The 19,670-nt window shown below is 43.9% G+C and overlaps 1 protein-coding gene across 1 annotated transcript in view; it reads right to left on the reverse strand.

Annotated features, from left to right (window-relative positions):
- Positions 1-5,041: 5,041 nt before the first annotated feature.
- OGT (O-linked N-acetylglucosamine (GlcNAc) transferase) overlaps positions 5,042-19,670 on the reverse strand; it is a 37,566-nt gene continuing 22,937 nt past the window's right edge. Inside the window, 3 exon segments of the mRNA XM_028522285.2 lie at positions 5,042-7,233; positions 9,991-10,114; positions 10,571-10,823. Coding sequence (XP_028378086.1) covers positions 7,059-7,233; positions 9,991-10,114; positions 10,571-10,823 — 552 coding nt within the window. The 3' untranslated portion in view covers positions 5,042-7,058.

The following is a 19,670-nucleotide window of genomic DNA, read 5'->3' on the forward strand; positions in this document are numbered from 1 at the left end:
CAAATGGTCAGCCAATTATCTTCAAATCATTTGCTGATTAATCTATCTTTTCTCCACTGACTTGAAATATCATTTTTATCATGAACTAAAATTTTTGAAGTATTTGGATCTCTTTCCAGACTCTGTTCTGTGGTTTCTATATTCTTCCATATTATATACTTGCTTGTCTGGGAGGGAGGAAAACAGAGCAGTGTCCCAGAAGAAGACTTAGAGGAGATAACACATCTTAAAAAACTGTACCTCCTCGCCACGGAGGAGAAAAATGCTCCATCTCTATACCTCTGGAGGTCTGCAGTATGAATGGGGTGGAAGAAATGTAAAGGGAGGTTTGAAGTTCCTCAGCATGAGAAAAAATTCAGAAATTACCCTGTATACATATTCAACAATGCCATTGTTACTTAATAGTTGTGCGCTCCTGGCCACTAACAGAGATGTGACATAGAGCAGTGGTCCCCAACCTTTTTGGTAGCAGGGACCAGTTTTGTGGAAGCCAATTTTTCCAACAATGGCAGGGGGCGGGGTCATGGTCATGGGGCGGAAGGAGGCGGAGGAGGCGGAGAAGGCGGAGCTGAGGCAGTAACCAGGCCTGCTCGTTCGCGGGCAGCCCACCTCTGTGCACCCAGTTCCCAACAGGCTGCGACCAGTACCGACCGGGCTGTGGCCCAGAGGTTGGGAACCCCTGATATAGAAAATTAATGTATTGCGTAGAAGGTTGGATTCCTCTTATTCTAAGATCCCTTTTTATAATTCTCATTTTATAACTAACCAAGTTATACACTCTATAGGCTCTGAAAAAAACAAACATACTTTTTGAGAAAGCCGTTTTGCCAACAGAGTAGAACTAAACTAAAAGAGAATTTTTCAGATCTCACCAATCATTGTCCCAAATCTTTAGTTGGCCAGTCCCTTTTCTGGACATGTTCTTGCCTGTAGTCAAGACAAAGATACATTGTGCATTTAGCTCTGAGCAGCCCCTTTACCCTAATTTAAAAGCAAAACTTTGCTCTGTGAAATGAGAAGTATTTAAATTTCTTTGTTGCAGAAAGCCTGGATGGAGAAAATCACTGACAAGGAGTACCATACCTCTCTCCCACCCTGCCCCCAATCGATGAGAAAGCCCAAAGCACCTGATACAGTCATCTCAACCGCCGTGTTATGCAGATGTGCAAGGAAGATGGTCATTCCTTCACGTGGTAAGGTTTTAGTATGCACTAACCCCTACTCAGTCTCTGGTCCAGTGCTCTCTTTCCCCAAATTTCCTTACCCCCACACCGGCCCTCCACTCTCCCAATGCCTTTACTTCCCTTACTCCTGCCTCACATCTCAAAGAAGTCTACTTATCAAGTTTTGAACCTTCTAACCTCTCCTCCTGCCCCTCCATCTCCCTAACACCTGTTCCTAGCAGTCTTACATGGACCAACCCCCCACACCCCCCCACACCCTTCTAGCCAACCACCACCCTCTGACTCCCTCAGACTCCGGCTTTCTGCCTGCAGCCAACCAGGGGCTTGCACCGGGAAGCCTAGAACCCGCCTGGACTTCCAGCCAATCCAGCCTCAAAACATGCACTCCGCCCATGACTACCAGCCCTCTGCTTCTGCCTCTCCTCATCAGGAGAGCTTCCCCGAACCCCTCCTGCTTCTCCTCATGAGAGCTTCCGCTGAGGCCTAGACCCCTCCCCCACTCCTCGCCAACCAGGCCTCCAATCTTCCAGTCACCCCACCCATGACCACCAGCTCTCTGCTGCCACCTCTCCTCATCAGGAGAGCTCACACAAGGAAGCCTAGACCCCTCCCCCACTCCTACTTCCAGCCAATCAGAAATCGACGACTCCTCCACTCACCGCCCCCATCCGCCCTTGCCCCTCCTCCTGCCTCTCCTCATGAGGAGAGCTTCCACTGAGGCCCAGACCCTCCCCCACTCCCAGCCAACCAAGCCTCCAATCTTCCAGTCACCCCGCCCATGACCACCAGCTCTCTGCCTCCACCTCTCCCCATCAGGAAGAGCTCACACAGGAAAGCCTAGACCCCTCCCCCACTCCTACTTCCAGCCAATCAGAAATCGACGACTCCACTCATCGCCCCCACCCGCCCTTGCCTCTCCTCATGAGGAGAGCTTCCACCGAGGCCCAGACCCTCCCCCACTCCCAGCCAACCAAGCCTCCAATCTTCCAGTCACCCCGCCCATGACCACCAGCTCTCTGCCTCCACCGCTCCCCATCAGGAAGAGCTCACACAGGAAAGCCTAGACCCCTCCCCCACTCCTACTTCCAGCCAATCAGGAATCAATGACTTCTCCACTCACCCCCCCCCACGCCCCTCCTCCTGCCTCCCCTCTTGAGGAGAGCTTCCACTGAGGCCTAGACCCCCTCCCCCACTCCCAGCCAACCAGGCCTCGAATTTTCCAATCACCACCCCATGACTACCAGCCCCTCCGTTGAGCTTCTCCTCATCAGGAGGGCTGATGCTGGCAGACCTAGACCCCTCCCCCACTCCCACTTCCAGCCAATCAGGAATAGATCCCTCCGCTCCCCAGCACCCACCCATGCCCCTTCCTCCTGCCTCCTCTCTTGAGGAGAGCTTCCACCAAGGGCTAGACCCCTCCCCAACTCCCGTTTCCCACCCCCAACCAGTCTTGCATCACCCAGGCTTTGACTCTTCCATTTACCGCCCACCCCCCCGCGTGCCCCTTACACCGCTTCTTGCCCCCCAGCCAGATTAGGCATCGACTCCCCCACCTGCCCCCACCTCCACCCCCCATTCCCATTTTAGCCAGCCAGCCAGCCTTCCACAGCTCAGGCACCGACCACCTGCAAACACCGTCCACCTCCCCGCTCCCCCCACCTCCCCCACTCCAACTCAGGCCTCACTCCCCAGGCAGTTCTCCCACCATTGAGGCCTACAGCAACCCCACAGCCTCACTCTCTCAGGCTCCCACTTTCCCCTGCACCCCTCCACACATTCCCCACCTTCAATTTAGCAGAGTTAATATCGCTAACAACCCCCCCCTTCTTCCGAAAGCCCTTTTTTAAAAGTTCAAACAGGCAAACTGTTTTACCAGAATCTCCATCTCCTGCTTCGCAGACAATCAGTGCCCAGGGTGTGCAGCGCTGCTGAATTAAGTCAACTAGGATGAGCTTTCAAGATTGTTCCCACTTCACTACCCACTTCAGCTCCTTCAGTCACCTACCTGTTTCTGCCGCTTCTGGAGTCGCCAATTGCCGCTCAGCTCCCACGTTGGCTGGAGGCTGAGATCCGGAGCAGCGAAAAAGGACTTAAGTTTCTCGAACCCCGGCTTTTATAGAGCCCGGCTGAGCGGGAGGTAGGGTTTTGCGTGGTCCGCCCTCCCTGTACCCACCTATCACAGTCCACTAATATGATCCAGTCGTAAGGCAGATTCAAACTTCGCGCTATGAACTGAAATTTGTAACAGTCACAAGTGCTCCCTCCCCCCTCTCAGGAGGTTGCCTATCCGTCCTGAAAGCACCATTTTCCTGCAGAGCTCAGGGGCCCCAGGTTCATTTCTGCAGTTTGGCAACTCCTAAATTAACTTTGGGGGTGACAGGAGAAAACTGAGCTGAATCTTTGCAAAGTTTCTACATCCTTGTGAGGACTTGGGCAGGTGAGGCCAGTTCGCTCCTTGCTTGAACTGCTGGAATCTCTAAGGCTGTCTGCTTGCCCTCCATAGTATTGGGCGCTGGGGGGAGGGCACCTAAACCCCTAGAGAAAAGCAGAGCAGGAACCCAACAGTGCTTGGCAACACTGACGTTTGCTTCCAAAAGCCTTCAAACTCCGGAGATAAAGAGGGGTTGGTTACTTGAAGCTTTCTGGCACTCGCTCCAAACATACTGAGAAAAACACACCGGGGAGGTAAATGCTTTCTAGATTGTGCCCGTTTCTCTGGCAGGCACCTGTACATTTCATAATTTAACCATTTGGTCAACAGAATACAAACAACATGTCCTTGCATTTAAAGATGTTAATAACATGGGTTTATTTCATGTTAGGCACTGCTCCCAGTGTCTGGTGCAGATTTAATCCTTACAACACTTGCAAAAGTAGACAATGCAGGCAGTCTACCTTCACAGCAGTGTCACCTATGGCTGGAAAGTGGCAGAGCCGGGATCCCAACCCCAGAAACACTAGTTACAAAACCTAAACGCTTCAGCACCGAACTGTCTACATATATAAAAGTACTTTGAGTCGATAGGAAATTGGATAAAAGACACTTGTCATTATCATCTTACCTCTTGAACAAACTGCCACTTTACCTCTCTGCAAGCCTCTTCTATAAAAATGGGGGTTACAGAACTGTGTGCCTCAGGGGTTTGGACGATGAACCTGAATGTTAGCTGTTGTTAATATTAAGAGCCATGTGCTTCAAGTAACGAGTGGGTTAGGATCAGAATCAAATCTTAAATTACACAAGTTTATTCAAGGTGTACAAGCAACTCCTTTAACAGTTATTGCAGATTCCTAAGAAATAGAAGAGCGTGGGAATAAGATCTATTACAAGTAGGTTACTGGACAACTTTCTTCCCCCACTATCTTTTAGGAAACACACTAATACGCATTAGGGCTTTGAGGGCCGCAATTCACAGAAGTCCAGAGGTAAATTACCTGAAATTTTCTTGAAAAGGATTCTCATTCATATCTCGCAGAAAACAGGCAGCTAAGCAGCCTGTTCCAGTCCCTGATGCACTGCTATTTGTTTTGGTTCCCCCACTCCTACCAGCGGGGCCAAGTTCAGCCACTGTAATGAGCAGGAAGGACAAGTCCACATAAAGAAAGACTGTGAGGGTAGTGAAGCCAGAGAAGTCTTAAGCAAAACAAAAACAAGCATGAATGAGCGTGCCTGGGGTGGGGGGGCGGCTTTGTCATCTTAAAGGGTCACCAAATTATTCTGTCCAACACTCCATCTAACAGAACACAAACAACATCAGCCATGTTAAGGGCAAATCATTCATTTATTATTTAAAGATCACAAGACAACACCTGATTTCTGTAGCACAATTTAAATGTTTTACTTTTTTCATAAAGCATAGCATAATAGAAAAAAACAATTCGTTTCCAGTAATATCTATATCTCTATTCATAATTAGTCTCCCATAGACATGTTACCTGGAAACCAAAGCCTGTTACAATAAGCAAAGCTTTAACCAGAGCGGCTACTTTTCGTGCCAGGAAAAAAGTCATCCCTATAGGAGGAATGATGTGCTATGTGAAAGGGCTGGAAGGCCGCAGCCTTGAGGGCACTAGAAGTATATCATCCTATTCCACGTTAAGTAGTTTGGTGAATTGCAAATATCACTTTATCTGCAATCATGCTGGCAACCTTTTTAACTAGTATTTCAATCAGGTAAAAAATAAATTAAGAAACTCCCTAAAGTGATGTTCCTTGATTCACGCCGTTAAAAGATACACAGTTCATTAACACATAATTCTGGCTAAGAATTATACTTGAGACTCCTTGCTCAGATTTTGGTTAACAGTAAGACTTTCAGAAATTCAAGTTCTTATTAATAATTTGTCAGCTAGGATACATTCAGGCATCAGCTGCAACTACGGAATAGGTACACTGCCTCAGTGCTTTGGAAAGACACTATAATCTAGAACACTACTAGCAGACAAAAAATTATCTGTTACTGGATAGCGTAAGTGCAGTACAGCAAGACAAAACATATTCATATGTTGGTTTGTTTAAGCCTCGAGTCCTCAATCCTCTGTTGAAATTCAATAATTTCATTCCTATGTTTTAAAAATCAAGCTCCAGGTGGCCTAGTCTAATTTGTACTCCAAACCAAGCAGCAGTACAGTTCGCTACTGCTGAGCCCGAGTATATACGACTTCAAGACCAAAGTCCACAAGACAGTTATTACATAATTCCTAGAAGGTCTGAAAAACAATGATTCGTACACATAGCTGGTCCTTCAGTGCTTTTTACCTAGAATGTGTTTTGATGAAAGTTATTTAACATAGTCACAAATAACTTTAACTTACTGATCAAATATTTGAATACTTATACTTACCTGGGATTTCATTTCTGCTGACAGAACTAGGAAGAACAGGACTCACTTTAAAAAAAAAAGCAAACCTTAGAAAGAAAGGTAAATATATCTTATTACACACTATCACTCTGGCAATAGCATAGAGGGGCAGTCGAAGAAGATAAAACACTGCTGAAATAGGTGAAAACTAGGCCAAAAAAACACACATTATTATTATTATCATCAATGACAGTACCACAACTGTGCCCTTCATAATTAGTAATCATTCCTATGAATTTTCATTTGGCACCAGATAATGTGTTTCAGAGAAACACTCTGGGATATTCTGCATCAGACTTGGTTTTGTTAGCTGAGTTACAGGAGAAATTTTAAAGTACTATGGGGAGGGGAAGGAAATGGACCAGAAAAAAAAAAAAAAAAAAAGAGTCACCATCTAAACCAACAAAGCACTGATAGCTCCAAACATCAGGTCAGACACTCAAACGACTGATATAGGCTCAAGTGGTTTATAAAACCTATAAAAAGACTACACCAGCAAAGTTCCCATTAATCGATTGAGTTCTGAAACTAAAACGAGGAGCAACATTTTAGCCTAAAACCTTATCTCAAGAGAATCATATGTACTTCACATGAATAAAAACACCTGAAACCAAACATTTTTAAAAACTCCAATACCCAAAATATAAAGAAAAAATTAATTCAGAAGACTCAATCAAGCCACGGAATCACAAGAACGGCTGGACAGTCTAGGTCTCCCCTCCACACTAACCATCCCGCGGAAGACCAAGGGAGAGAAGACCTTCCAGACCTATGCACCGCCTGGTTGCTGCAAAATTCTATGGAGATTCCTTGTAGAACAGCAGTTTCCAGCTCGTGGGTCTCTCCCTATCAAGCACAAAGCAACTCCGGCTGTGCTATTCTATGCTCATCATTTGTCATTCATCTTTAACACGATGCTATACAGATAAGTAAAAAGTCCATTTTCTAGTTCCCTTTCCCCCGAAGGTTGAGGCTCAGGTAGAGGGCTAATTCTCCTGTGCACAGTCTTTAGTTAGGCCGACTCAGTGACTTCGACAGGCTTAATCATGTGATCGGGTTTGTTGCCAGCTGCATAATGCTCCCACATCTGTAGATAGAGCCGCTCTAGTTCCATTGTGTATTGTTTGGTGTTAAACAGAGGGCTAGATATTCTCTGTTTCCAGACTTTGCCACGAATTTTCTTCAGGCTGAGAAATTTAAAAAGAGAGAGAGAGCCAAGTTTACCAACAGAGCAGAAACTTTATCTTTGGTAAAATGCATGATGAAACTTTACATGACCTCAATGCTGAAAAAGGGTCACACCTAACATAATGCTAACACTTATAATTGAGTTCACACCCCCTGAAGAAATTAGCTCTTTCTTAAAACAAGTATATCCAGGAGAGACCATACTTTTTCCATTTCATCTTTCTACCTTTAAAATATGACACGTCTATTCCTATGTACCACTGGTTAGGATGTAAACTGCTTACCATCGTGGTAATTTAGTAATGTGTATATTAAGAACCTTAAATGTTCAGAATCCTCTGACAATCAAAAATACTTTCAAGTCTATTCAGAAGAAATAATCAGAGATGCAGATACACCTGGCCATGCAAAGATGTTCACTGAAGCAGCATTTGCAATAGCTAAGGCACATACACATGGCAGAGTATTGAGTTTACTAATACAAAATATTAAATATAAACTGCAATTGAAAAAAACCTTTTAAGAAAAGAACCAACAAAAACAAAAATAAAAAGTGGCTTTAATGTTTGTTGTGACAGAACTAGTGAAATGGCTGTGTATATATGTATTGCTGCTGGCCTTAACCCAACTGTGACCTTATTCATGCTACCTTCCAAATAAAAATACTTTTGTGCTCTATTTGTGTAAGTCCTGTATGCAAATATTAGAATGGCTAGCCCTACATTGGTGTGGCTCAGTGGATTGAGCACCAGCCTGCAAACCAAAGGGTCGCCAGTCCGATACCCAGCCAGGGCACATGCCTGGGTTGTGGGCCAGGTCCCCAGTGGGGGTGCATGAAAGGCAACCACACATTGGTGTTTCTCTCCCTCTCTTTCTCCCTCCCTTCCCCTCTCTCTAAAAATAAATAAAATATTTTTTTAAAAAAGAATGAGTAAACTGTGATACATCCATAGAATGAACCAGCACTCAGCAATAAAAAGGAATGAATACTAAGAGAAGCGAATAACACGGACAATTCTCAAAATATTAGGCCAAGTGAAAGAGGCCTTTAAGAATACATGCTATGTAGGTTCCATTTGCTAACATAAAATTAATTTATGGTGGGGAAAAATTCAGAAGTGGTTGCCTAAGGGTTGCTGAGGGGACTGAATGAGAAAAGGCATGAGGGAACTTTCTGGAATGATATGTGTTCTATATCTTGTGAAAGGTTTGGGTTATAAAGGAATTTCTCAAAACTAGTGTAAGATTTATACATTCCACTGTACATAAAGTTTGCCTCAAAAGAAAAAAGAAGGATATTAAACTATAGTTAATGATGTCCACATTCTGAAGTATTTGGGGAGAAAAGCACTGCTATCTTCAATTTATTTCAAAATGCATCAAATAAAATGACTGCTAGATGGATAAAGAAATAAATAGATGGACAGGTATGTAATAAAACAAGCACAGTAAATGTTAGTGGTGGAATATAAGACAGAAGATACATATATATGTATATATTTACTATAAAATTGTTTTCCTTATAAAATATTGACAAAAAATATTGCATGAAATCAACTCTGTTCCAAAAAGTTAAAAAAAAAAAAAAAAAAAGACACTACATTATTTGCTATACCCATCTGGGATGATGGACATGAATCTTAATTTTTTTAAGCCCAGGGCTCAAAATTTTCACTTGTTTTCCTTAGGTGTATATGATGTTCAATGGAGAAAATTATGAAAACACTTGACATCTGCTGAACACTTACTGTGTGCCAAAAACTGTTGTGTTTTACACGGAACACCTTTTTTAATCCTCATAACATCTCTGCAAGGTAGGCACTATCATTCATCCCCATTTTGCAGATGGAAAAACCAAGGCCTGTAGACCCTACTGGCAATTTGCCCAAAGTCACAAGCTTGTAAGTGGGATGGCCTGGATTCCAACCCAAGCAATCTGACTCAAAGAGGATGCTCCTTTAAACTTCTATATAATATGCTACTTCTTAGAAAACACACACACACACAGTACCCAAAGAAAAAGCTCAGTGAAGAGATAAATGCTTTTTCACTGTATGGGTAAAGCACCACCTCTTATTTCCCACCCCTTTGAGGGCATTTCAGTTACACTTTTTCTTTCTTGCGCTATAGTGAAGATGTGGCATTATTAGGGTCAAAGCTCTGGCTTTTTTAAAAGAATTTTATAACTTTGAGGAAGGGTTACACCAATTTACTCACCAATGTATGAAAAGGCCAGCGCCTCAATGCTCCCTCATCATGGGTATCATATTAAAAATCGTTTGTTTTATAGGCAAATAATGGGTATGCCTCAATGTTATTTTAATTTACATTTCTACTACAGAGGATGAAACTTTGTCTTGTTAAGCTTTTGTATTTCTACTTCAGTGAGTTGTCTGGTGATTTCCTTGTTTATTTTCCTATTAAGGGATTTAAAATGTAAATGTGCTTCAGTCTTTATATAGCCAGGCTATTAATATCTGACATAAAAAAACAAAGTTTTTTTATTTGCCTTTTAATTTTTTTTAGTTACTTTCATTCAGGCATTTAAATCTTTACAGAGTAAAACCTATCAATCACTTCATTTATGAAAGTTTAGAAAGTTCTTCTCCCATCCAGAGATCACACAACTAATTGACCTATTTTATATTACCCTCACTTTGTTATTTCCTTTTATAGCACCTGTATTCTCTTTAAACTTTCCTGATTCCCTTCATATGATTTGATCATACGGTTTGTTAACGGAAAAGTTTACTTACTATTCTAGGTCGGTTCCCAGTTTCACAGCTATATCTTCATATTCTTGTCTATTTTTAGCAATAAGCTCCAGACAACCTAAACAAGTGAGCTGGGAAGCTGCTACTCGAGAAGCCAGAGTTTCTCCTGTAATAAGAAGGGGAAAAATTGCTCATCTGAGAATGCAAATAGCACATGGTTATTCATGTTATTTACAGTAAGTATCCACACAATGTAAATGAGGGGGATGGAGCCAAGTGCTCAGAACTCTCGTTTTTGTTTTTTTTTATCATCCTCCCCCAGTACATACAATTTCACCTGGAATTATCTCCCCTAAAGGAGATTCAAAAATTAACAAGGAAGCCCTGGCTGGTGTGGTTCAGTGGACTGAGCACTGGCCTGTGAACCAAAGGCTCGCTGGTTTGATTCCCAGTCAGGGCACAGGCCTGGGTTGCAGGCCAGGTCCCCAGTAGGGGGTTCGTGAGGCAACCGCACACTGATGTTTCTCTCCCTCTCTCCCTCCCTTCCCCTCTGTCTAAAATAAATACATGAAATCTTGTAAAAAATAACAAGGAAGATTCCAATGATTTAGCTGCAACTTACCTGGCATAGTCACCATAGGTGTCCCAGCCCACAGGACATCCATGCCTGTGGTATGCCCGTTACAGAGTGGGGTGTCCAGGCAGACATCTGCCAGCTGGCCTCTCCTGACATGTTCCTCTTTAGGAGCAACAGGTGAAAAAATGATACGGTTCTGGGGAAGGCCCATGTTTTGTGCATACTGTTGGATATTAGGTTCTCCTACTGCTGGAAAACGCAACAGCCACAGCACACTATTGGGAACACGCTTCAGAATCTAAAACAGGGAAAATAATAGTTATTAACAGCAGCTCTCCCCTTTTCAAGAAAGGTTCCTATAGATCTCTAATAATTCGACCACACTCTATTCTTTTCACCCAGATAGCAGCCTACTATGAACTGATCTTTTCTTCACACAGATGAATTAATCAACTGAATATCGGTTACTGTCCTGCTGACTCCAAAAAGAGTTAAAAGAAACAAGAGGGCCCTGGCCAGGTAGCTCAGTTGGTTAGAGCATCGTCCCAATATGCCAAGGTCACGGGTTTGATTCCTGGTCAGGACACATGTAAGAAACAACCAATGGATGCATAAATGAGTGGAGTAACAAATCAATGCCTCTGTCTCTCTCTCTCTCTCTCAAATCAATAATTAAATAACAAAAGGAAAAAAAAGAGGACACTGATGTAAGAAGACATAAGACAAGATAAACTGGCAAAATCTGAGGCTGCTATGTCCCGTGGGAACTGATACTGGCAGAGATTTTGTAGAAGAGACAGTAATTTTCCACTTCAAATTTTACATCACCCACTGTGACACAACAGTTAGCTCACACTTGCCTAACTTTATTTGCCTAATCCAGATCAGGTGTCAGCAGACTTTTTTTGTGAAGGTTCAGAGAGCAAATATTTCTGGCCTTCCGACCACATGGACTGCATGCTAACTTTAGGCTCGGTTCTCCCCTTGTCACTGGAAGACAGCCACAGTCAACACAGAAACAAGCAGGCATGGTTGTGGGTCAATAATATGTTATTCACAACAGCAGGCAGTGGGCCCAAGTGGACCCACAGGCCACAGTTTGCCAACCCCTGATTTGAGTCTACCTCACTCAGGGTACCTCACGCATTCACCATCCCCTCTCTGAAAGCCATAGGAACAGATGACATTTCAGAATTCGGAATATTTCAGATTTTTAAGTTGTACAGGGCACGTGTAGTACGTTACACCCAGCGGTGAGTCCCTGTAAATAAACACATCAGTGTTTCTGTATCGAGATGCAGGAATATTCACACTAAATGAAATAAATAAAAGACCACTGATAGACTAGTTTGGGTAGTTTTGCTGCCAAATATATTTGCCACAAATGTATGACAAAACTTTTTCATTATCAGATTTTTTCGGAATGCTGAGAGGTGAAGATTAAGGGACATTAAGCCTGCATGCATCTGCTGCCGCTTCTCCTCCACCCTCCCCTCTCCACAGAAAAAAAATAAACAGACATTAATGAGAACAGAAATCAATCAAGAATCACCTGCATTTCAGCTTTCTAGAAGAAAAGCAAATTATAGATACCAAAGGTTAGAACCTTCAGAGGTCCTACTTATGCAAACTGGTCTGATCAGCTAAAAGGTAATGACATAAATGGATCCCTTCCTGGGTACAGGTCGATAATATTGCGAGAAAGTTAAATACAGGTGAGTAAGTGTGACAACTTTTGCTGTCAGTGTAAACCATGGGTTGGCAAACTACAGCCTATGAGCCAAATCTCGCATGTTGCCTGTGTATTGAAAATTAAGTTTGACTGGAACACACCTATACGCGTTCATTTACAGTGTCTATGGTGTTTTCCTGCTGCAATGGTAGAGAAGAATAGAGGTGACGGGGAGTAAGGATTGCAAAATGGACAATTTTAACCATCTGGCCCTTCAAGAAAAAGTTTGCTGATGCCTGTTTTTGAATACATAAATTAAAAGGGTTCATAAGGTGTTATTTAGACACTGGAAGGAGAAGTTTAAAAAATGGCTAGAAAAGTTACAACTCTTTTGAAGATTCAAAATGAGCACAACCCACCAGAAGGTCAAGACAGCCGAGTAGGTAAATTAATCTCTCCTCCTACAACCACATCAAAATTACAACTAAATGACAGAACCATCCTCACTGAGAACCACCTGAGGACTAGCTGATCAGAATTCCCATAACTGAGGATGTGAAGAAGCCACACCAGACAGGTAGAAAGGGCAGACACGTGGAGGAGGCGAGCCCCATACCCACGGTGTGCTAAGATTAAGAGAGAAGAGGGCTGTCTTGGCTGTGGCGGTCCCCCATGAGAAGCTCAGAGTCTCAGGCACACAACAGGCTCCCCAGCCCACCACACCAGTGATGAGAAGAAAAGTCCCCATAACATCTGTGAAAACCAAGGAGATCATGTGGGCAGACAGACAAAGGGCTGCGGGAGACAGACAGGCTGCTCTTAAAGGGCCGGCACACAAACTCCTTCACTCTAAGCTCCAGAGGAAGGGCAGCAGCTCGAAAAACACCAGGCACACATGATGGAGAACTAAACTGTCTTCATGGTGAGGGCTGCAGGGGCAGTGGTCAGGGCAACTGTCTCTGGGGACTGAAGCACTGCCAAGTACCACTGTCCCTTCATTGAGCGCTCGCTCCTCCCACCCAGACAGCCCAATGGAGGCAGATGCCAAATCTGCGCTCTCCTTTAACCTGCCTAACACTGTACATCTTGCCCTGGGGATTCCCTGAGAGCCTGCCCCAGCCAAGTCTCTTTGCCAGGCCTGAGCCTCTTCCAGTGCTTCCTCCACAGGAACGGTCTGCCTCTGCTAACGCTGCAGACTCACTCAGAGGACCACAAACCCCACAGGAGTGGTGGCTGTCCAAGGCCTGTGCTGCTGACCTTCTCCAAGGTCCTCAAGGGGCACAAAAGTAGCGGGCACCCTAGGCTCACGCAACACTCTCTCCAAGGTCCACAAGCCCCGTACAAGCAGGGGCCGGCCTCGGCATAAATTATAACTCCTGCCACTCAGCCCCAAATCTTGCACAAATGGCGTCTGTTTTCAGCCTGAATCAAGAGCCCCTCCCGAGAGGTTCCAGTGGCCAGCTTCAGAGTGCATCAAAACCCCACCCAACCAGCTCCCCAACAAACACACCCAAAGGGCAAAATCAGCTTGAATAAGAGTCCCACTGAAGTAACTCCTACTACGAGGGGCCAAGCCCCAGACAGCAGCTGGGCTGCGGTAGGCACGGCCAGACCACACAGCCAGTCAGTGGGAGGGTCACCTCCACCTACTGACATACAGCACCAACCAGGGCCTAACTATAGCAGGAGGGAAAACCCACACAAGGAACACCCCTGGAGGGCCCAGCTCAGGTGACATGGGAGACTGTGCCACTGAGCCCCACAAGACACTTTCTATATAAGGTCACTAGGTCAAAACTAAGAGACGGAACAGATCTACTTCATACATAGAAATAAACACAGGGAGGCAGCCAGAATGAAGAGATAGAGAAACATATCCCAAATAAAAAAAAAGATGCAACACCAGAAAAAAACTAAATAAAATAGAGGCAAGCAATCTATCACATAGAAAGTTCAAAACACCGCTTATAAGGATGCTCAATGAACTTAGGGGAAACACAGATGAACTCAGTAAGAATACTTAGTAAGGAGAGAGATACCATAAAAAAGAACTAGTCAAAAATCAAAAACAAAATAAATGAAGAAAACATTAGGTGGAATAAATAGCACATTAGATGAAGCAGAAGACTGAAAGAGAGATTTGGATGACAAGGTAGTTAAGTAAGAAACACCCAATCAGAATAGCCAAATGAAAAAAGAATTTTAAAAATGAGCATAGTTTTAGGGACCTCTGGGACAACACCAAGTATAACAATATTTGCATCACAGAGGCACTGGAAGGACAACAGAGCGAGCAAGAGATCAAGAACCTATCTGAAGAAATAGAGACCGAAAACTTCCCTCATCTAGTCAAGGAAAATAATACCCAAGTCCAGGAAGCACAGAGTCCCAAATGAGATGGACTCAAAGAAGCCCACTCCAAGACACATCATAATTAAAATGGTAAAGGTTAAAGACAAATGGAGAATCCTAAAAGCCTCGAAGAAAAGCAGTCAGTTACCTACAAGAGAGTTCTGATTAAGACTGTCACCTGATTGCTCAACAGAAACAGTTCAGGCCAGAAGGGATTGGCAAGAAACTGTCAAAGTGATGAAAAGAGCAATCCAAGATGTCGCTGGAATCAGTGAATGTTACGCTCACCTCCCTCCAGGACCAAACTCAAATTACCACTAAAATACAGAACAATCAATTTGAATAACCAACTGAAGACTAGTTGGAGAGAAGTTTCAAAACCAAGGATTTACTAAAGAAGCCACATTGAGACGGGCAGGAAAGGTGGAGACACAGAAAGGATTGGCCCCATTCCCACGGGTGGTGGCTGAGATTCCGGAAGGATATCCCAGCTGCACAGGTTCCCCCAGGAAGTGTGGGGTCTCAAACCCACGATGGGCTCCCCGGAGCCAGAAAGAGGTACCCACATAGCATCTGCCTGTGAAAAGCAGTGGGGATCTGGTCCGCCAGGGAGAGTCAGGACTCTGCTTAGAGACTCAGGCACCCTCTTAACGTGCTAGTGCACAAAATTTTGTTTGCAGCCACTCACCCTGGGCTCCGGCGGAGGGAGGGTGGAGTAGACTAGAGTCGTGTCAGGAGAGACTGGGGTTTGTGGCTCTGGGGAAAGCCCTGAAGAGACAGCCGTCAGGATACCTGTGCTGAGTCCATCTCCCACACTGCAGACAACATTGTTCTTGGGTGGAGCACTCCCCTCCTTACGGCATCAGCCTAGGGGGAATACATTAACGCCACGTTCTGGAATCCTGTCGCCCCACAATGTGGAGCTCACACCATGCTCAGGAGTCAGCTGCCTGGGCTGGCATGTAGAGACAGGCCCATGCAGACTCAGGGGATGCCGGTGACTGAGTTGTGTGGCTTTGAGGCAGGGGCCATTCCCGCAGTTTCCTGAGAATGTGACTGGCAGCACCTGCCCTGCAGAGGAGGTCTGCCAGCCCCACCCTCGGGGCTCCTGGAGGCCCCACCCTCCCAACTCCTGGCAGGCCCACCCCCAGGCTCAACACATAATCTAGGACACATGGGGTTGCTTGGCTCTACGACAGGGGTCATTTTCCCCTCACACACACCGACCAGTGCAGAGCCTTACCTTCACATGGCCAAATCTCGGTCTGTTTGGGCCTCATAAAATAGGCTGGCCTCACCCTGATGACTCCCTGAAACCCTGCCCCAACACCAAGGTGTAAGGGCACCCAAGCAGTGGTCATCTAGACTTGGTGTACCCTGGGACTTTTGCTGTGTGGCCTCAGACCCAGCACTGGCACTGAGTTTGAATCTGCATCAACCTGGTGAACAGCACTCACACCTACCTGGTGACTCACTGAGAACCTACCTCATGCAACTTGAGTACTGCCAGAGGCTCTTTCAGTGACTGAGCCTAACAAGCAGTGGACAGGTGGAGGCAGGCAGAGCCGGATCTAGGGTTGCCTTGAGCCTTTTGCTGTCCTGCCCCCAGATCCAGTGCTGGTGGAGGCCAGCCTTGGTGCGCAGGTTGGTCCTTCCAATGCACACCAAGGACCAGCAGGGGCGGCCACAAACTGTGGATCGTTCTGTAGCTCTAAACAGGCTGCCCACAGCCAGTCACAGGCAACGACTGAAACTAACCCGCACCAGAGGGCCTGCCAAAAGGTCCCAAAAGAGACACACCCAGTGGCCAGACTCAGACAATATCATAGCAGGATCCAATTAGCTTCACAAGCAGCATGGCCAAAGAAAGATCTCAGCAGGCAACAGACCCCGCTGAGGCAAAATCCACTTAGTGGTGGTCAGCACCTGAATAGCACCTCATACACTGTGGACAGGCTTGATCCTCACAGTCGGCAAGCTTCAGGGTCCTTCCTCCCCACAAACAGGCCAGTAGCAGTTAAGACTCAATTGCAACAGGGAAGACCACATAACCCACAAAAGACACATTCCTGGAGCACCCAGATCAAGTGATCAAAGAGACTGCACCACTGGGTCCCACGGGACACCTACTACATAAGGCCACCCCACAAAGACTGGGAGTCAAAACAGATCCACCTAATACATCAAAACAAACACAAAGAGGGAACCAAAACAGGGAGACAAAGAAACATGGCCCCAAATGGCAAAACAGAAGACATCTCCAGGAAAAAAAGCTAAATAAAATTGAGGCAAGGAATTTACCAGATACAGAGTTCAAAACCCTGATTTTAAGGATGCTCAAGGAATGTAGTGAGAACTTCAAAAGCATGAAAAGGGACCTAGAAAGCATCCACAATAACCAGTCAGAAATGAAGACTACATTATCTGAAATGAAGAATATGTCTACAGCCATACCACCCTGAACGCACCCGATCTCGTCTGCAATGAAGAATATACCAGAATGAATAAACCGTAGGTTAGGTGAAGGAAAGGCTCAAATCAGCAATTTGGAAGACAAGGTAGGGGAAACACCTAATTAGAGCAGGGGAAAAAAAAGGAAGAAAAAGAAGTAAAAAAAAAATGAGGACAGTTTAAGAGACCTTTGGGACAACATGAAGCATAACAACTTCCACATTATAGGGGTACCAGAAGGAGAAGAGAGACAGCAAGGGATCCAGAACTTCCCTAACCTGATGCAGGAAAAAGATACACAAGTCTAGGAAGCACATAGAGTCCCAAACAAAATAAACCTAACAAGGCCCACACCAAGACACATCATAATTAAAATCCAAAAGTTTAAAGAGAAAACTTAAAAACAGAAAGAAAAAAGCAGTTTACCACCTACAAGGGAGCTCCTACAAGAATGGCACCTGATTTCTCAAAGACACGTGTCAGGCCATAAGAGATAGGAATGAAATATTCAAAGTGATGAAAAGTAAGGACCTACAACCAACAGTATTTTACCGAGCAAGCAATCATTTCAAATGCAACAAATACAGAGCTTCCCACATAAGAAAAAGCTAAAGGAGTCCATTACCACCAAACACTTATTACAAGAAATGTTAAAGGATATTCTTGAAGAAGAAAAGGAGGAACATAGTTATGAAGAATAAAATGGCAATAACTATATACCTATCAATAATCTAATATTTCCTTACTTTACTTTCTTTTCAAAGGGGAAGAGAGGGAGAAAGAGAGAGAGAACCATCAATGCCCAAGGCAAGTATCAGTCAGTGACCTCCCACACACACCCTGACAGGGGACCAGCCCGCCCGCAACCCAGGCATTTGCCCCAATGGGAATCAAACCAGTGACCCTTTACTTTGCAGGATGACCCCCAACAAACTGAGGCATGCCAGCAAGGGCTCAATAATCAGTTTAAATGTAAGTGGCTTAAATGCTCCAGCCTAAAGACATAGGGTCGCTGAATGGATAGGAAAACAAGACATATATATGTTATCTACATGAGATCCACCTCAGAAAAAAATAAAGGGATGAAAAAAGATACTTCGTGCAAATGGGGTAGCATAAAAAAAATGGGGTAGCAATAGTTATACAAGATAAAAAAGACTTTAAAACAAATACAGGAGCACCTAAATATATGAAGCAAATATTGATGGACATAATGGGAGATATGCCAACAAACTGACCATAATACAGTCACAGTAAGGGATTTTAACACCCCACTGATGTCACTGGATAGATGTTCCCAAGAGAAAAATAACAAAGAAACAGCAGCCTTAAATGGCACAGTAGACCAGATGGATTTAATTGATATTTTCAGAGCATTTTACCCCAAAGGAGAATATACATTCTTTTCAAGAGCAGAAGGAACAGTTTTTAAGATACACACATTAGGACACAAAACAAGTCTCAATAAATTTAAGAAGACTGAAATCTTATCAAGTATCATCTCTGACCACAATGGTATGAAACTACCACTGTTGTGAAATCAATCACAACAAAAAAACCCTGAAAAACACACAAAGCTATGGAGGCTAAATGACATGTCACAAAATAATGAATGGCTTAACAATGAGGTCAAGGAAGAAATTAAAAAAAAATGCCTTGAAACAAATGAAAATGAGAACAAAACAACTGAAAATTTATGAGACACAAAAAAACAGTTCTGAGAGGGAAATGGATAGCATTACAGGCCTACGCCAAAAAAAAAAAAAAGAAAAAAGAAAAAAGAAAAACCTCAAATAAACAGTCTAACTTAATACTTCGGGGAATTTTAAAAAGAACAATAAACCAAATGCCAAGTTAGTAAAAGAAAGGATATAGTAAAGCTCAGAGCGGATATAAACAAAACAGGATTTAACAAACAATACAAAAATCGATGAATAAAACAGCTGGTGCTTCGAAGAGATAAGCAAGTTTGACAAACCTTTAACCAGACGCATCAAGGAAAAAAGAGACCCACATAACTATAATCAGAAATGAAAGAAGAGAAATAACAAATGACACCACAGAAATACAAAGGACTGTTAGTAAATCTTGCCAACAAATACATGCCAACAAATTGGGACAATCTGGAGACAATGAATAAATTCCTGGAAGAAACAGACTATCTTCCAAAACTGAATCAATGTCAGAAAATCTGAATAGACTGATTACAGCTAATGAAATCAAACCAGTAATCAAAAGATTCCCAACAACCAAAGTCTGGGCAAATGGTTCCACAGGTAAATTTTATCAAACATACAAAAAAGAACTGATACCTATCTTTCTCAGACTATTCCAAAACTTTCAAGAGGAGGGAAGACTCATGTTACAAGGCCAGTATTATCCTAATTCCAAAATCAGATAAAGGCACTACAAAGAAAAAAAAAAGTATAGGCCAACATCCCTGATGAACACAGATGCTAAAATCTTCAACAAAATATTAGCAAACCGAATCCAGCAGTGCATTAAAAACATGATACACCATGATCAAGTGGGATTCATTCCAGGGATACAAGGTCGGTACAACATCTGCAAATTAACGAATGTGACACACCCACATAAACAAAGTGAATACAAAAATCACATGGTCATATCAATGGATGCAGAAAAAGCAGGTGATAAAATTCAGCACCC

This window comes from Phyllostomus discolor, chromosome X, assembly GCF_004126475.2.
Source record: "Phyllostomus discolor isolate MPI-MPIP mPhyDis1 chromosome X, mPhyDis1.pri.v3, whole genome shotgun sequence".
NCBI lineage: Eukaryota > Metazoa > Chordata > Mammalia > Chiroptera > Phyllostomidae > Phyllostomus > Phyllostomus discolor.